This window comes from Coniophora puteana (assembly GCF_000271625.1).
Source record: "Coniophora puteana RWD-64-598 SS2 unplaced genomic scaffold CONPUscaffold_9, whole genome shotgun sequence".
Taxonomy (NCBI): domain Eukaryota; kingdom Fungi; phylum Basidiomycota; class Agaricomycetes; order Boletales; family Coniophoraceae; genus Coniophora; species Coniophora puteana.
In genome coordinates this window covers 735,480-752,825 of record NW_006913061.1, presented here as the reverse complement: position 1 = coordinate 752,825, position 17,346 = coordinate 735,480, and the positions used below count along the sequence as shown (strand labels likewise).

The 17,346-nt window shown below is 53.2% G+C and overlaps 7 protein-coding genes across 7 annotated transcripts; 2 read left to right on the top strand and 5 right to left on the bottom strand.

Moving 5' to 3' along the window:
- Window positions 1–3,515: 3,515 nt before the first annotated feature.
- Window positions 3,516–4,508, top strand: CONPUDRAFT_155672 (uncharacterized protein; the record flags this gene model as incomplete). The annotated part of the gene is made up of 3 exons (XM_007772533.1): window positions 3,516–3,591; window positions 3,740–3,790; window positions 4,021–4,508. The coding sequence occupies 3 exons, from the start codon at window positions 3,516–3,518 to the stop codon at window positions 4,506–4,508; spliced, it is 615 nt and encodes a 204-aa protein (XP_007770723.1).
- Window positions 4,509–4,851: 343 nt separating this feature from the next.
- CONPUDRAFT_59195 (uncharacterized protein) lies at window positions 4,852–7,069 on the bottom strand (the record flags this gene model as incomplete). Its single annotated transcript, XM_007772239.1, has 7 exons — window positions 4,852–5,073; window positions 5,383–5,592; window positions 5,861–5,995; window positions 6,272–6,361; window positions 6,531–6,576; window positions 6,793–6,894; window positions 6,972–7,069. The coding sequence occupies 7 exons, from the start codon at window positions 7,067–7,069 to the stop codon at window positions 4,852–4,854; spliced, it is 903 nt and encodes a 300-aa protein (XP_007770429.1).
- Window positions 7,070–8,532: 1,463 nt separating this feature from the next.
- Window positions 8,533–8,703, bottom strand: CONPUDRAFT_31368 (uncharacterized protein; the record flags this gene model as incomplete). The annotated part of the gene is made up of 1 exon (XM_007772210.1): window positions 8,533–8,703. A coding segment is annotated over one exon (171 nt), but the record flags the coding sequence as incomplete, so codon positions are not given.
- A 612-nt stretch (window positions 8,704–9,315) lies between these two features.
- Window positions 9,316–10,066, bottom strand: CONPUDRAFT_32096 (uncharacterized protein; the record flags this gene model as incomplete). Its single annotated transcript, XM_007772213.1, has 3 exons — window positions 9,316–9,618; window positions 9,671–9,907; window positions 9,959–10,066. Coding segments are annotated over 3 exons (648 nt in total), but the record flags the coding sequence as incomplete, so codon positions are not given.
- Window positions 10,067–10,380: 314 nt separating this feature from the next.
- Window positions 10,381–10,685, bottom strand: CONPUDRAFT_36420 (uncharacterized protein; the record flags this gene model as incomplete). The annotated part of the gene is made up of 2 exons (XM_007772219.1): window positions 10,381–10,503; window positions 10,566–10,685. Coding segments are annotated over 2 exons (243 nt in total), but the record flags the coding sequence as incomplete, so codon positions are not given.
- Window positions 10,686–12,863: 2,178 nt separating this feature from the next.
- Window positions 12,864–14,280, bottom strand: CONPUDRAFT_166825 (uncharacterized protein). Its single transcript, XM_007772532.1, has 3 exons — window positions 14,000–14,280; window positions 13,638–13,776; window positions 12,864–13,517 (listed from the first exon to the last, which is right to left on the bottom strand). Exons 1-3 carry the CDS (start codon window positions 14,117–14,119, stop codon window positions 13,156–13,158), a joined length of 621 nt encoding a protein of 206 aa, XP_007770722.1. The 5' UTR covers window positions 14,120–14,280; the 3' UTR covers window positions 12,864–13,155.
- Window positions 14,281–15,899: 1,619 nt separating this feature from the next.
- Window positions 15,900–17,146, top strand: CONPUDRAFT_106979 (RNP containing family member). Its single transcript, XM_007772531.1, has 5 exons — window positions 15,900–15,953; window positions 16,020–16,070; window positions 16,139–16,225; window positions 16,383–16,519; window positions 16,792–17,146. Exons 1-5 carry the CDS (start codon window positions 15,923–15,925, stop codon window positions 16,993–16,995), a joined length of 510 nt encoding a protein of 169 aa, XP_007770721.1. The 5' UTR covers window positions 15,900–15,922; the 3' UTR covers window positions 16,996–17,146.
- The last annotated feature ends 200 nt before the right edge of the window (window positions 17,147–17,346 follow it).

The window sequence follows — 17,346 nt, the reverse complement described above, 5'->3', positions numbered from 1 at the left end:
TACATACCACAGACCAAAATTAAAGAAGTTTACTCAGGAACGTTCCGCGTGGTTCGCTTACTGCACCGGTTTAACACCAACTGCTATCAGGGTCGTACGCCTACTTCCCGGAGAAGGGTAGGTGACGAGTAAGCGATATGAGTCCTCGCGCACGCGAGCGGACACAAAGATGCGAGACAGAAAAACGTGTTTTCAATATCACAATGTCGTGGCTTGACTGAAAGGGATGATGGCCGTTAAGCTTTTTGAGTGACTCAGAACCCAATGCTAAACAACATAACAATAAGCGCGACATGGTGCGAGCGGTCCTGAGGTGGTACCTACCATCACGATCAATCGCTTCCAGCGCAAGAAACAGGCGCATCAAATCACCGCATACGAGTAGTAAATATTAGGTTGTAATGTGGACGCGCTCCGATCAATGAGCCCCTATTGACTACTCAATTATCAACTTCGGCGTTTGCGCAGGAGATGGCAAGAAATGACCAATATCCGAATAGCACTCGCGAGGGCGCAGTCCCGCAACCTGGCGCTTGGGAGTCAGATGGCCATTATTGCAGCCACAGGGATCACTGGCTCTCACAAGCCGCAGAGGAATGAAGTGGAGATCAGGATGGGGCTAATGGTGAATGAAAAGATGGAGAAAAGAAAAGATCAATTGCGGTCATGCGCATGAAACGGCAACGATGGGCGGCCCGTTCCTGGATTACCGCCTACCGCGTCGCACATACAACGCGTCTGCGTGCGTTGCTCATGCAATTATTAACAATATCTCGCAGGCGTTTCGTCTCCGATTCGACGGACTCGGAGACGCTCACACACGGACCAATCAATCCCACTGAAGTTCTGTCTGGAAGGGGGGCCCACGCATACACGGCTCGAGCGACATTATCAATATTTTGCACGTGTTTCGTTTCCTCTTCGCTGGAGACGCTCGCACGTGGAACCTCGTGGGATCTATATCCTAGTAATATCCCGCCTCTCCCGCCAGGCGTTCCCCGGAAGTTCTCGCACCCCGCCGAGATCGACATATACATGTCTCGGGGATCTGGATAATCGCCGATCCGGCCATGCAATGGGTTTAGGTAGGTAAGCCACATTTGCATCCGCTCAGGATTGTTCATGTCTGCTCATTATGCACATGTCCAGCAGGTTGTCTAGGTGAGGCTGTTCGTGGCGGGAACTGTGCGCGTGCTTGTGCACGTGCGTTCAATCGCCCTTGGGTGCCTGATCGCTCCGAGAATTGAGTACTATAGGCTCCTATGGCGCATGTGTGGCGCTTTCGTGATAACCCTTTTTATTGCCCTTCTTGACGAGGTTTAGTCTACGCACACGAGCAACCTTTTTTGTAGCAGTCCGGTTTTCAGAATCGGGACACCTCAGTTCTTGAGCACAGGAAACGGGGTGCGACGATAATAGAAAAATGCAAACGATCTTAGTGAGGGGGCCGTTTGCGGAGTGGGCAGCTCGTGGCAAGTTGTACCCAAAGTGTACCTCGCAACCGTCGAAATCTTAGAAACACAACTTAGGTTCACGCCCGATTTAAACTCTTCGCGAAGCAAGTCGCCACACGACCTACGTTGCTTTGAGTTTTTGTGGGGATCGTCGACTTCACATTCAGAGCAACACCAGAAGGGATCTGGCCCGATACCCCCCACGTGCGGTAGCAGATCTGCATCTGACTGTTGACTAAAGAAGGGGCCAAAAAAATAGTTGGGATCAGTGTCCCTGAATCGGCGACGTGCTTCCGGACGTTCAAAGGTGCATAGTCACGTAACGCGCGATGGACAAAGTGCCGGGATGAAAAGATGGGGCCTAACTCAATGGCATGGCTATGCTACAGCGCTAACCGCTTAGGTGGCTTAGCATGCGCGATTATAGTGGAGCGTGTGAAATGACAACTGCATCAGTGAGAAAAACATACGCCAAAGAGAGATCTGGGCCGAGGTTAATTTGAGGAAGTGATGTCAGAGTGAGCTCATTGTTCAATGATTCCAGTCCGCAAAGTTGTGACGTCGTATGGAGTACACCACACGGAAAAAAGGTCGGTGACCGAGAGAACCGGAAGACCATGAAACAGTGCTTTGGAGAGTTCGCAGTGACATCGCAACAGGAGCAGGCAACTTCTCTACCAAACCAACGGAGGACCAATTGACTCGTCTGCATTTCCATGGGCGTACTCAAACTTCTTAACCTTTGATACCTTGAGACATCAGAAACCCGCGGTCCGACTCCTGTTGTGTCCGGTCAACATCCATTCATGCACAGTTGTAGGTTGTTGAGCGAGCTCACCGGACACTCATGCTCGAGTCAACTTTGCCTTCTTCGTCCAAGGGGGTGGTGAACACGGCGACCGGTTGCACTGTGATTTTTTGTCACACGTCAAACAAACTACCCGCCTTGAAGTTGAATGGTAGCAGTATGCCGCCACGTATAGACCCTCATTTGCCTCCTGACTCAGGCTGAACAATGCCGTTACCTCGTCAGATGCATCGAGTGAATGCGATGCAAATTTCGTCGGCACCGTATGCGTGAGCTACGAGCTCGCTTGGGCCGCGCGGTTCCCCCGTAAGAGTTAACCTTGCGCTGTTTACTCCTGAAGGTTTGATCCATGATCGGAATCGCCCACAGCGTCAGTTTCACGGCGATGCACTGCGCGCTTAAAGTATATTTGCAGACTGTTTACTCGAAGCCTGATCCGAAACAGGGCCGAATCCGAGCCTCGCGAACTTTTGTTCTTGGCAACTTTCCTGTGTTCCCAACTCTATACACCGCACTCCAGTGCGCTACTTCCTTTTGTTGGACGGGATTATGGATTGGCTATGTCATACACGTTTGACTAGAACATCAGACGATCGAATGTTCACTTCTATGGCCAAAAGCTACAGCGACGGCAACGAGGATCATCCAAGACCAAGATAGTTTACTTGGCACCGCCACCTGGCAAACGCCGATCAGGTTACAACGTCCGACGCGGACGGAGTTTGTAACGTTCTTTGCTTCCACCAACTCATCCGTCATCGCGTCTTACTCAAACCCTCCACGATCTCCCATTCTGAATCTGAGGGTGCTGTCACGTTATTCCAATTGTGGGTCCACATTGTCACCCCTTGCTGACTAGATTACATCCGCTGCTCACCAATCTTTTTTTTTGCTCCGTTCTGACATTTGACACGACGTCAAGTCAGGTCTAAGACAGGTCAAGTGCTTTAGCACATACCCCTCGCTACCGCAGGCAGTAATCGCCGTCAGATTGCGTCCGTTCGCCTCCGCCAAAAGCGTGGTTTCCGGCTCATACCTCGTTAAGACTAACTACGAGTCAACGGGGGCGCTGCATAGCCCAGACCTCTCGCTGCCGTCACCTTTTGCTCGCTATCCGCCATCGGCCATCATGACTGTCAGTCAGCTAAGAATGTTCTTTGCTTTGAGCGCTCGGTTTGCTTCCGAATAGGCTAACCCGTTTACCTTTTTGTTTTTCTCTGAATTTGAAGGACTTGTTTTATTCGTACATTCACATGACCGAGAACGACCTCAAGGTCCTCGATACGGTCGAGTCGCTCGAGTACATGTCCGGCGAGCTATCTGACGAAGGTACGTAGATCTGGCGGACTCGCTCACTCCTCTATCCACCAGTGAGCGCCTATCTCGCGCTCAGTGATGGAGAGAGACAGACAGGGAATATGCTGCGTGGTTTGAGCTCCCTTTCGACAAAGCCGTTACTTACTCTGGACCCCCCCAGAGCTCGACATCCCGGCGCACATGATCCCGCCGAACCCGGACGACTCGGACAGTAAGTCTCTCGACTTTCGCCTGATCTCTCTTTGCATGCTTACACACACCTGCATTTCACTCCTCCGATTGATTGACGCACATTTCCCTCCTCACGTGCACCACACCACATTGCACCGCGCATCGCTTCGTCATCGGCCAACTCCACAAATCACGACCCTCGACTCGTCATTCACCTCACTAACCTCCACCTTCCTTCCAAACCCACATGACTCCCGACTCCCCACCCAGTCCTCCCCTCGCAAGTCCACCCCTCCTACCCCTACGGCAACCCCACAAGCATCAAACACCCCGCGGCCCGCCCGCGCCCCACCTACGACCCCACCTCGCGCGCGCTCTTCGAGGACATGGGCTACGCCGGCGGCGGGATCAACGGCGCGCTGCGCTGGCGCGACCTCGCGCTCGAGCAGCTGCTCCCCGCGGACGACGCCAAGGAGGAGACGCGCAAGGCCGCGGAGGCGCGCAGGATGGCGAACGGCACGACGGGCGGGCAGGGGCCCGGGCCGCAGTCGGCTGCTGCTGTTGCTGTCGGTGGTGCTGCTGTTGGTGCTGGCGCTGTTGGTGCGGGGGCGCAGGCGGGTGCTCAGCAGGGCCAGGGGAGGGGGGTGGATACGACGGATGCGGGGGATACGGAGGAAGAGGAGAGTGATGAGGAAGACGAGGATGAGGAGGAAGGCTCGGATGAAGGTGATGATTATGATGACGAGGACGATGTTTGATGTTACATGGCCCTCGGAATTCTGAATACAAACGCGAGGCAGTGCATACTCGTTGGGCCGAATAATACAGGCAAAACCAAACATCCTCATCTATGAATTGAGTACGGTATGATGAGTGACGGGTGATTTTGTTTATTGCTGGACTGTATTGTTGCATGAAAGCAAGGCTATACGCATTTTACATCGGAGCCAAAAACGCAAGCAAAAACAGAACACCCCCGCCTCCAAGCATACACAACCAGAACTCCACGGAACTCCGTACCCACATACACTCATCGTCGCCATCGCCACTAGACACCAACAGAAACGCCAACGGGCCCCAGGAAACCCCACCAAGACTTGCTTATTTCCGCGATGACCCGGCAAACACCCCGCCCCCGAGCGCCCCCACGAGTGCTTCGCCAACCTCCGCGCGGAGCAGCGCGCTCGCTGCGATGTCCTGTTGCGCGACCCAGTCGTACGCGTCGGCGAGGACGGCGTCCGACAGGGGCACGACGTGGTCCGCGAGCACACGAATGATGTTGGACACGCGCGCGATGGCGGTGCGTGTCGGGCTGTCGATGTCCTGGTTTGTCGCAAAACAAAAACAAAAGGAATGTGTTAGTTATGTTTGTATCGGTGTGCGCGCGCCGCGGTGGGGACGTCGTCGTGTGGTGCGAGAGAAAAAAAAATGGGTAACACACAATCGTCCGTGTGCACGCAGACGCGGAGCGCAGAGGCAAGTGCGATCATGAATGAAAAATGAATAAAGAAAGAAAATCGAAACCGGGGAAACAGAAAGCCGGAGAACCAAAAAAAACCTCAAACTTCAAAACAAAAACAAAACAAAACAAAAAAACCAACCCCTCAAAACCACAAACAAACACACACTCACATCATTCCGATTCGAATACACCGCCTCGGCATCAAACCCCGTCTCGCCCTCCTGCGCGCTCTTCTCGACGTGCCTGCTCACCCACACGTACCCGTTCAGACCGAGAATAACATCAACGTCGACGCCGCCGCCCGCGTGCAGCGCGAGAAAGTGCGACTTGAGCCGGCGCACGAGGAGCGGGGGGATGCTTACGAGTTGGCCGTTTCGGAGCTATATTAGTGGGATGGGGTGAGGTGAGTAGGGGATTTCTAGAAGGAGGGAAGGAAGGGAACAGAAGGAGCGGGGAGGTGTGGTATACGGGTATAGCATGGGGAACATGCAATACGCCGGATGGGTCGTGCGTGCGCGTATGCGTCATGCGCGATGCGCCATCAGCACACACGGCGATTCAATGCGATGCCCCACGGCACATTCGCCCACATTCAACAATGGGGATGTGCTTAAAGCTCCTACTGCGAAAGAAAGAAGAAACCCGCACCTTGCCGTACTTGAGCGAGCGCGTATGGAGCGACATCGCGCCGTCCGCGAAGAACGCCTGCACCTCGGCAACGAGGAGATCGCCCTCCTCAAAGAAGTTGCGCATCTGCAGCTCGTCGCTCTCCAGTTTCCGGCGCTAAATGTACAAAGCAACATTAGAAAGAAATGGGGCAAAAAGCCGAAACGGCGATATTAGTCTTTGCGCATCAGCCATCAGAGAGTAGGTGCCGGCGGCAAGTGAAACGGAAGATGAAACGGGAACAGAAACAGAAACTGGAAACTGAAGGGGATAGATAGCATACTGTGGCGGGATAGTGTCAAGGCACCAATGCCACATCAAACGAAGTGTTATCCGGAGTTGGGGAGTAGTGTGCATAGGGGTTTGAGTTTGGGATAGACGGCGCGTACGAACCTGGACACCTCCGGGGAGGTTGACGGAGGACAGCATCAGCACCGCGTCTTGCCGCGAGTTGGCGTCGACTTTCCAGCGCTTTGGCTGAACCTTTGGTTCGGAATGGGAATGCGTATTTTGAGTTTTTGGATTTGAACAGAAGAAGAAGAAGAAGTTGGGTCGTTGAGAGGGGGGGCAAAAAGCAAGATATGAGATTGGTCAGTGTGTAGAACGTGTACGACCGCGGTGGGCACGGGAGAAAGGAAATGGCGATAATCACTTCTGTTATTCTCCCCACGACGAGATCCCCCACCTCTGGGTTGTATCTAAGCGAGCGCAGCACACCGCATACACCCGTTGCGTGCCGTCGTTTCGGGGTTGAGGCGCGCAGCAGTGCGGGTGAGAGAGCGAACGAGCAGTCGAAGGAAAAGTCGAAAGAAAGAACGAAAGAGCGGGAACGAATGGGGCAGCGCGGGATTGGCGGGGCTCGGTGAGTACCATTCGGGGGGCATAACGTGAAGACGGAGGAGACGCAGGCTCACCGCGTGGAGATCGGGCGGACGGTGACGAGCTTGTTGACGCGCTCGATCGTGCCCGCGACGGAGGCGATGACCTCTTCGTTCTCCACGTACGTACCGTGGCCCCTATGATGGAAGCACACGGCGACAAACGGGCGTTCAGCGAGTGGTGACCAAGAGTAAGGATCAGGGGGCAGGCGCACCTCATGAAGTCCTGCGAGGAGGTGATGGTCTCCCCCGGGCTTGTGATGCGCGCGTTGCCGCTACCGCCAAGGGCGTCGTCGTCGTAATCGAGGTCCATGAGGTCTGTTCCATCGTGTGCATTGCCCTCGGTGTAGTCGGTGTTGAAGGTGGATGGTGTGAACGAGACAAAGGAGAGCGACATGTGCGATGGGCTCGGTGGGTGGTCCGGGAAAGGAGAGCGGGAGAGAGTCGAGTAGCCGGCAATCCGCGGACCGCCTTGTCCTGGGCCCCGGAGACCACGCGGAACATATCAAGGCACCTGCTCCCGGGCTATGTCATCGACGGCACCGTGATTGGCCGGACCCGTCGAAGCCTCTGATCGATGCGATGATTTGCATGTGCAACTTAGCTTGAACACCGGCGACAAAACCCGTACAATCGGTACTCAATCCCTCTTTAACCTATTGTAAGTAGCCCAGCCAGCGGGACTGCCACGGGCCACAGTCGTCGTAGGCCCCGCCACGCTCAGGGCCGTAGCTCACAGGCGCTAAATGCAACTATCCAAATCACTTTGTGCGCAGCAAGTCCCGCTCAGGTGTGTAAGCGCCGCGGGCTCGCTTGCCCAGCACAGAAGACGACGGCGACGGCGACTGCACGCGATGTCGCGACGACGGCCATCGCAAATGATAGCATCGTTTCATGCCGCCGGGAGAACCTCTCTTGCTGCCAACAACACACCACCGAAAGTAGCTACCAAGCAGCCTCCGAGACCGCGCCGCCGCTACAACGTAGCTACATAATAGCTACAGTATCAGCAGGCTGTAGCTACGCGCGACGCCGTTCGGCGCGGCAGCGCTAGCCTCGCATTCAACGTTGACCCGCTCGGCCTGCTGGAACATCATACTCCCAAAGTTACCCGCCACACGGCCGCGAGCTTAACTTAGCCTAGCTAGCGCGCCTCATCCAACAGCCACCAAGGTAACTCCCAAACCGTAATATAAAAAAACAAACTTCAAATGTTGTGATATCATAGCAACTTCACTCGCCAGTCAACCTTGCTTAAGTTAGCCGAGCGCTAAGAAAAGGTGGTGTCGGTGGCGTGGTGGCGCGCGAGTGGCAAGTGCCCCATCATACATAGGCATCACAAGTAGGGTTGCCGCAAGCCAAGGTTCAAGGTGGGATTAAGGTCCGAATCCGGCCACCTTGAGCAGCTCAAGCTCGCGTCAAGCCGCCTCAAGGTGTTACCATTTTTGGCTAACCCCTAACAATCGCGCACAACGCGCATAATCAAGCGTCTTGAGACATGAAATTCGAGGGATAACTACGAACAAAAGCTTCACGTTGTGATGTATTTTATATATAACATGCTCCTAATCTAATTTATAAGTAATTTGGGTCCGAAACATTAATATCTGATTGGCCATCATCCGACAGTGAGTGCAGAGTCGAAGATGCATTGAACTGTGTTGAAGGCCCGATGCTCGTGTCGCGAGCGTAGCTGTTATAAGCACGAGAAGGGCCAACATTTACGGGCGATCTATATGAGTTTGTGCTGTATTCGCTGTTGAAACCAGCTTCGCGCTGATTCCGCAATGAGAACTTGAGAATTTGAAGTTTCTCCATAGTGATTGGATCCAGGTTGTTCCGGGTGTCAGTAGCAGTGGCCTTGCTCGATGAGAAGACACGCTCGCATGGGACTGAGGACGCTTGGATAGGCAAAACGTCCATAGCTACACGAAACAGAAGAGGGTAAGTAGTTCTGTGATCCTGTTAAAGATAAACAACTGTAGCGGATGATGAGATGGCTGGACTAACTTACTTGCCAGTACCGGATAATGTCGAAATAATCCGTGTCTTCCACGGGCTCCTCGTCTAGATAGTTTGATATTTCGTAGTCAACACGCTCATTGTGATCGTCCAAGCTCATTTCTCGAGGTACAAGGGTAGTGGGATGAGCAATTGCATCGAGTTTTGATTGATCAAGTGGTATTTCTGGCTTCTTGAATCCCAACTGCACAGCCAGGTCACCCATGCTCCGAAAACCACGAGCCAAAGAGCGAGCTGATACAGCTTGAGAGCTCAGTGGCTTTGATACAAGAGGGGCTGAGGTACGAGCCAAATTCCGTGGAGCATGAGGAAGTGGTGTCGGAAATGCTTTCGAGAATTCTACCATCTAATCTAATCTCAATACCAGAAGAACAGGGAGGAAACATGAACGGACCGAGTTTTTGAGCCACAGCTGCGCTTCTTTCACCTCCTCTGTCTCCCAATGATCCCTCATCCACTCAAATTTATATAGAGGGTTAATTACTACATAATAAACTCAGATATTGCCGGATAAATGAGATAAGGATTTTACTCACTTATAGCAAGAGCATACAAGCGAGACTTTCTCGACAGTGTCAGGTATTCCTGGAGCTTCTTGATAGAGCGGTTAATTGCAGGTGCAATTAATGGCAGTGATTCGGCAGCCATGTGAAGGAGATCCAGCAGTTCTTCGTATATAGGCAACACAACAGATAGTGTGCTTGTTTTCTGGGCTGATACAAGCTCTTGTGCGGCATGAGGAACAACCAAGAATGTTCGAATATCAGCCAGCACACGTAAATCAGCTGGACTGAGGCCTTCATGAACAAATTGATGTGATTGAAGATAGTGATCAATGGCCTATGTTATCGTCAGAGATAAATCATGGGCAAGCAAAAACCATCATGCTTACAGGATACAGATGAAGTACACGATCAATGAGAAAGAATGTTGATGACCAACGCGTCTCTACATCAGTGATGAGCTCAAGGTGCGGGATGGCTGAATCTAGATCAATAAGATCGGTTTCTGCATCTACTAAGGCATTTACAGCATCTACGGATGCCTGTAAGTCATCACGTCGTCTGCCTGACTTCCTGATAGCAGAAACAAGTCCCCGGCAACGGTTAACAACGTCAGTTCGCACCGACTCAAGGTAATCGGGATCATCCACAAGAATTGCATCCCAATCAACCCCTACATCATTGAGGGTCTCTTGCAAGTCCTCATCATCAAAAACCGACAGCTGTGTCAGCTGGGAGAGTCCTGCCTTTACAGCAATATTCACAACGTGGGGAAAGCATCTGTACAAGTTGAAGTTTTCAGTCAAAAAGGTAGCCCAATTTTTTAAAAATAAATCATACCGAATACGCTGCATTGTGCTATCAAAATCGAATCCCTGGTCACTCAGACGGACCTGGAGCTCGTCTAGCATGGTATTGTTATTGGATGCATTATCCAATGTAATAGCAGAGACCTAAATGCAGCACCGGTTAGAGTGGCACCTGCTAGATAATACGAAATAAATTGTACCTTATGCCGAGCACCAATTTCACCAAGGATTTGGTCAAATGCTTGAGAGAGATTTATCCCATCGTGTGCACCAGCAATGCGACGAAATGCAACAAGCTGTGTTCGGAGAGCAAGATAGCCACTGCGAGTGAGTGCCATGTAGTGTATAGTCACTGCCATAAATGAGACCAGCTTTGGATCCGTCCAAAGATCGCTGGCAAATGAGACACGCCCCTCTGAGCCCTTTTTAACTTGTTTAGCTGATGTAGAGAGTGTAGAAAAACGCCAGCTCTCACCTCAATTCCAGATAAGATCTTAGCATATTCTACATCAAAGCTCTCCATCACTAATTGCATAAGTTTTGTTCGGTGAGGGAGTTCCTTTTCCTTGAGCTCAATGTTGCTGTACAGCAACAGCTCTCGAAGCTCAGGACACTCAATCGCATAAATTGCCTGCCAAAACTTGTCAGACCAGTCGCTTGGACAGTACTGTGAACAGATTGCTCTTACCTGATCATCAGCAGCGATCCACTTTGCTAATCTATCATAGAAACCCTGCAATGTCCAAGGATCACAGTTTTGACGAATCTTAGACTCAGATGCTGTTGAATGAAGGGTTGTGTAGCCTTTGAGATGATAAAGCATGACATCTGCCTCATACTCCTCTTGGTGATGTTCTTGAAGATGATTCCGGATGGTTACTGTTTGACCATGGTCGCATTTCCATGCTTGCCAGCGCTTCCTTCATAGTTAATCAGATACATGTTCCTCTGATTCATAATAGAAGCACTCACATCCTTGAGCACTCGCGACAAGCGACTGCAGTGACTGACTTGCCTGGGTATGCCTTAAGCCGAGGAATAGCATCAAGAACATCCTTAGCTAGAGGCTGCCAGGAGTTGGGCTTGTCCCGGCTCTCTACTGCATATAAAAAATGCCATACATCGGTCGCAGATCGTGACTCCTCTGAACCAGAGGATCTCTTGATGATTGAACCATACCGGTGAACATTAGCTTCCAAGGGAGCAGCGGCTGTAGGACCAACACCTGGAACAGTAGAGTGAGGCACCTTGGAAGGGTTTCCCTTTTGTTTCTGCACCTGAGCTGGTCGGGAAGAGCGAGAAATACGCTTCCGAGAGTGCAGGCTTCCTGTGTTCAGAGTTTCATCTGTTGTATCAGCAAGAACACCAGACTGTATAGTACTTGGGGCAGGAAGCGAAGCATAGGGGTGATAGCAAGTGTTTTCAGAGCCTGGATTCGAGTGGAGGTGATGCCTTCCATGGTCCGATTGCCTGCTAACTGCAGAGGTTGGGTAGCTGACAATAGCTGGAGCATGAACATGGACAGCCGGCATGGAGTTGGGGTCATAGTTGCTCGACAACATGTACTGAGAGTCGGACCAAGCAGGTGAAACATGTGGATACTGGGAGTGAGAGGGCATAGATGGTGGTGCCCAAGATGCAGAAAACGCGTTCTGCATCTCCAAGCAGATGCACGACGGCGGAGGTCGACCACAAAAGCAGGGCATCTCTCGAGACTGATAGCCATACCTTGCACTATCTCTGAGCTTTTATGCATTTCGGAACATATGCATGAGGGATACCAATATTTCCATTGCTATCGGTAAATACATGCTCCGTACCATCCGACATGGTGACTATGGCGCGCTCTCGATGCACTCCCGACGCACTCTAGCCCGACTGCTATCCATTGTACATCCGGTTGGACCTGCAGGTTCGTCAGTGGGCAGTGCTCCGGAGATGACAGATCAATAAAAAGGCTGTGGTTTAGATGCAGTGAGAACTTACAGAGCACGGATGTTGGAAAGTTGCGTTGAATAGTCCACCGGCATACGTACGAGATGAGCGAGAGGAACGGGAAGGATGATAATGAGCAAACGCGTAGTACCATAGACGCGAAACGCGTTAGATTAGAAAAGGGGCTATTGCCTAACGTGGGCTATTCGGCATGTTCCGCGAAGCGGCTTGATGGACACCTCAAGCTCAAGGTCGGCTCAAGGTCCTCTATTAGGCAAGTATGACAGCTCAAGGTCGCCTTGACCTTGACAATCCTTCACGCCAACTTGACTTGCGGCAACCCTAATCACAAGTAACATCAGCGCCCAGCCGAGAACTCCCGAGAACCCACGATTAGTACGCGAGGGCCCAGAAGCATTTCTGAAATCTGTCTGAAACTAGACTGCGATTTGCCTGGTTCTGAAGGTTTAGGAGGGTTTGGGATGACAGGAATAATCAAAAGCACCCGAATAGGTAAGGCTACGTACTTGCCGAATATGTGCAGCTTCGCGAAGCGCAGAACACGTCACTGACGCGACCGCGAGCGTGTCAATCTCAACATTAATATTGGCTCCGTCGCGCTAGTTTTTTTTTGTCCTGCGCGCCGCGTAACGACGCGGGCAGCGGGCTGTATGGGTTTTTCGACACAATAGATTAGGATATAGCATTCGGGCACGAGAGCAATACACGATTACTACGGGAGACGATGTATGAAGACAAGGACAAGCAGAGCGGCAGAGCTACACAGCGAGTAGGATACTAGGAATAGGAAGATGAGAGTCAGAGTCAGAGTCAAAGTCGAGGTCAGAGGGTCTATGTGGTGGCGTGATAATGGTAATACTATGTATAGTGAACGGGTGCGCATTATAAAGGGGAGTAGTATGTGCGGTGAGGTTGCGTATGATGCAGAGAATTCAAGAGAGATAATGGTAGAACAGCGTACGTGTCAGACCAGCAGACGACGACGGTCCAGATAAGTTAGCACAGTCAAATAAACACAGTCGCATCCGGATTAGCTTGGAGGGACAGGTGGAATAGCTTGTTGTTGTTGTTGTTGGTGTTGTGACGTTGTCCTCGGCCGCGCGCCGCATCTACTTGTACGCCAAGAAATACGCCGACAACGCAGGCAAATCGTTGCTCCCCGCATCCGAGTACCCTTGCCGCCTCGACCCGTTGTACTTGAGCACAACCACCGTCCCCGCCCACGCCTTGGGCGCCGCGCCGGACGTGATGTGGTATATCGCGCGGTTGACGGGCGCGCCGCGCGTGAGCGCGGTGGGCGAGTACCAGAGGTGCAGCGGGAAGCGCAAGGGCTCGCCGTTGAGCCCTTGGGTGAGCACGATGCTCTCCGCCTGGCCGTCGGCGAAGTGGCCCGCGACGAGCGGGAGCGGGCACATGCCCTGCGAGGGCATTTGTGGGGGGCGGCATTTGACGGTGATGATCCGGGGGCGTTCTGCGAGGAATGGAAGCAGAATGGGAGAGAGGGTCAGCCGCTGACGACAGAATGTGACGGGGGAGGAGGGCGCAAGGCGAGAGGCACGGTGCGGAGGGTGAGAGGCGCGTTAACACCCACCTTCTTCAGGCGAAAACAGGATGGCGGACACGACGATGAGCTGCTGCTCGGCGGGCGGGGGCGTCGCGATCATGTTGCTGTAGTTCTGGCTCTGGTTCGGTGCAGCGGGCACGCACTCTTTGCGGTGACGGGACCAGTCCTACATGGCAGTAGCGCAAAACACAAATAAGCATCGACCATAAAAAGGAACAGAGGTAGCAAGGTTGGTAAGAGGTCACAAGACATGGTAAAACGCGACGACGCGGCAGGGCGCGCCGGGCGGACAAAAGAAGAAGAATGTGTACGGCATTGTATGGCGTCGCCCAAAAGCAGCGATGATGGTGCACGGTGAACGGAACAAGAAAAAGGTAAGTAACACTCACGCTGTTGAGGTGCTCCGGCGTGCAGTACCAGGCGCTCTGGCAGCGGCTGCACCACATGGAGGTAGGCCGACAGCACAGCGTGCACGGGTGATTAATGAGGGGGATAGGGTTCATGGACATGGTTTAGTGTGTGTAGGTAGTGTGCAGTAGACGAAGAAGGTTTAGAGGAGGGACGGGATATTAAAGCAACGCGGCCGACGGAGAAGACGCAAGGGCGGCGCGGGATTATAGCGAGTAGCGATGCGACGGCGGCGGCGGCGACGACGGCGACAAAGAATTAGCGTTGAAGAAGGCGAAGAAAAGTGAAGAAGAAGAAGAAGGCAAAGTCGGCTGGAGGAGTGCTGCGTTGGCTGGTTCGGTATGGCAGATCCCTCCGCTTCTTAAATACCGAGGAATGAGCGGCCGAGGCTGTCGGTCTGGCAGGGCGGAACGGAGTGGCAGGTCGCTTGCCAGTGGGCTCAGGGCCGTGCGCGAACCGACAAGTGGGTCGAAATCTGAGCCCAAGGGATCTGTGTGAACGCAAAAAAGGGAAGGAAGGAGCAGTAAAAAGGGAAAAGACTTTTGACTCAGGAAGGATCTGCCCGGTAGGAGGTATACAGTAGACGGGGTGTGACTTGTGTGGAAAGTTTTGGTTACTGGGCCACAGAGGTGGATCGAGATTCGGCTCGATGGGATCTCTGAATCTTCTCTTTTTTTTTCTCTGTCATCATCATCATCGGAAAGGCGGTGCACTGGACACAATGCGCGGTAGCGAATGGCGCCCTGTCAGGGTGTCAGGGTGGTTTGTTGTGTTCTGGCGTCGCCTCATCAGGCACACCAGGTTAAGTAAGGGCGGGCTGGCGCGTAACGGGACTTGTGTCGGAGACGCGTGGTCTTAGCGACCGGACGATGGACGGAGAAGTTGTCAATCGGGATCAAAACCATTACTGTATGACGCGCGTGCGCGGCGGCTATGGCTTTGGCTTGGACCCCCTCGTTATCCCATCCGCCAGGTCGGCCATCGTAGGGACTTTCTCTATGTAGCAATTGTGAACCTCAAAGAGTGGTGACGAACACGGCGAGGGCGAATTCAAAGACATGGACACGCCGCTGGTGCCCAGGTGCCGGAAGGAGACATTGGGCGGTGGCTGGTCCCGAGAGTTTAGCGAGCGAGGAAAAAAAAACCGGTCGTTGGACCTCCTGCAATAGACACACAGACCGGCGGACGTGCGTGTGCAAGTGGTGTTCTGGAAACAAAGTGAGATCGTCGCGGTTGGAGCACTACAACAACGCCAGTGCGGACGAAAGTTGTTTTTAGGCCTTTCTCCGGTGTCGCATATGCCCACCCGCAGCTCGTGCATATGCCCAGCGAACGCCGACACCGACATGCAGTGACGGATGCACCGACCCAGCGCGTTCGCCGATGTCCCCATCTCCATGACACAATGGGACGATCACTGTATGCGTGCCTTGTCCGCGTCAATGCAGATGCCCGGTGCTACTCATACAGGCTTCCTTGCGGAGTTGAACATACGTGGTCCGCTTGGTCCGTCTGAAGCATTGGAAGATCGGTCGCATCCGAGAGACGAGCTCCGTTGAGGGCTCGGTTGCATCGGGCTCGGTGGAGAGCTAGCCGCATCGCTAGACCTTTTTTTTGTTCTGGTTGTGTCGCGAGATGCGACGAGATGTTGGACAGATCTCGCTTGCGCTAGAGCTTCGGGAGCGCAAGCAACGACAGATTTCATTGTGTCCTCAATGGCCATGGTCTCGCCGTCGTCGTCAGACTGGCCGGCGCCGCGTTGCGGGAGAACGCGGGCCCTTTTTCCACGCTCGGGTCCCCAGACACCCGTCTTTATTTTGAGGCTGGGCAATTTTCAATTTTCTGAGTGGGGATGGGGATGTGACGGTGAGTGACAGTGTCACACCCCTCACTACTAGACCACCATGTCCGACGATGAAATGAACATCGATGAAGGTATGTTTCCGGCGAGTCTGCGCTAACTCTACGCGTTTAGCTGATGTTTGACCATTTGGTTGCTAGTCGCTGCCGGCGGTGCCGTCCGCCGTAGAGGCCGCGGCTTCCAGAACACCGGTGAGCTTGCGAGATGAAGTGTTCTGTCTGCCCTCAACCGCGGCTCAACCGCCCTTTCTTTGTTTCAGGCGGGAACGACAGCACCGTCACTGCCGAGCACACGTACGACCGGGTTGAGACCTCGCATGTGAAGGATGATACGCGGGCCGCACGCTGTACGTCTCCCCTTATGTTGACCCGCCGTCTCCTGCTGCACGGCCCGCTCACTGGTTTTACGTTTTACACGCGCGCTTGTTCTTCCACCAACTAACCAACCTATCTTGGCTGGCGTCTATTTCGGATCCGAAACTTCTGATTGATTCGACGATGTAGCCGTCGAGGGCTGGATTGTCTTGGTGACTAATGTGCATGAGGAGGCGACCGAAGAGGACGTCACCGACAAGTTCGCAGAATTCGGAGAGATTAAGAACCTGCACCTGAACCTAGACCGTCGGACGGGCTATGTCAAGGTACGCCTAGCAAATTTTCGTCGATGCCGCTTCCGCTCCTGCCGAGCGTCGCCCCTTCATTCATTCTTGCCTCTATGCGCATGCATCCGCAGTTCCTTGCATTCCAAGTGTTGCGCCTTACGCTACATCCCCACTCCTCCGTCCCTCATCCTTCATCCGTTAATGTTACCCGCCGTTTTTCGTACCTCATCCCCGTTCCCTTCGCGCTTCAATTGAGATGAGACGGACGAACGCTAACGACCCATTTTTGTTGTCTCGTCATCTATAAACAGGGATATGCGCTTGTCGAATATGAAACTATGGCTGAGGCACAGGCCGCCATCGAAGGCGCGTCTAACACGCCGCTTCTGGAGCAAGCGATCCAGTGCGACTATGCGTTCGTTCGACCGCCACCCACGGGCCCTAAGAAGGGCAGAGGAGGCCGAGAGGGCCGAGGCAGGAGCGCGAGTCCGTCGCGTCGGAGGGGAGGGGAGTGAAGCGAATAGAAACAGGAATGGAGACTGGGTCTCTTGTTCCGGGTGTGTACGTCTGCTGCGCATATAGCCCTTTGTACATAGCACGACCCATAAGGTGAAAGTGCTTGAGTCTGCACCAACAAAATACTATACTTGCTTGGCATTTGCTTCCGTCTTTCCCGCTGGACATCTGAAGATTCCGAGGCCATGTATGCATACTGGGCAGACCTTGGAGCCGTAGAATGGTCGTCGGGATCTGCTGGTGTCCGTGATCATCATTAACGGAGCCTTGCTCGCGGGTTTTACAATTACTACGCGTCGAGTACGTATGGGCTGGACAGCCAGCGACTAGGTCAACATTGGCACTGCCCT

What these genes read in the sequence shown, in the direction of transcription:
- CONPUDRAFT_106979 (XM_007772531.1), top strand. Translation starts at nt 15,923, where the DNA reads ATGTCCGACGATGAAATGAACATCGATGAAG. An exon ending in TGAAATGAACATCGATGAAG is followed by an intron (nt 15,954 to 16,019) that starts GTATGTTTCCGG and finishes TTTGGTTGCTAG; the next exon opens with TCGCTGCCGGCGGTGCCGTC. An exon ending in TGATACGCGGGCCGCACGCT is followed by an intron (nt 16,226 to 16,382) that starts GTACGTCTCCCC and finishes TCGACGATGTAG; the next exon opens with CCGTCGAGGGCTGGATTGTC.
- CONPUDRAFT_166825 (XM_007772532.1), bottom strand. Translation starts at nt 14,119, where the DNA reads ATGTCCATGAACCCTATCCCCCTCATTAATCACCCGTGCACGCTGTGC. An exon ending in CGCCGGAGCACCTCAACAGC is followed by an intron (nt 13,777 to 13,999) that starts GTGAGTGTTACT and finishes ACTGCCATGTAG; the next exon opens with GACTGGTCCCGTCACCGCAA. An exon ending in CCTGTTTTCGCCTGAAGAAG is followed by an intron (nt 13,518 to 13,637) that starts GTGGGTGTTAAC and finishes CATTCCTCGCAG; the next exon opens with AACGCCCCCGGATCATCACC.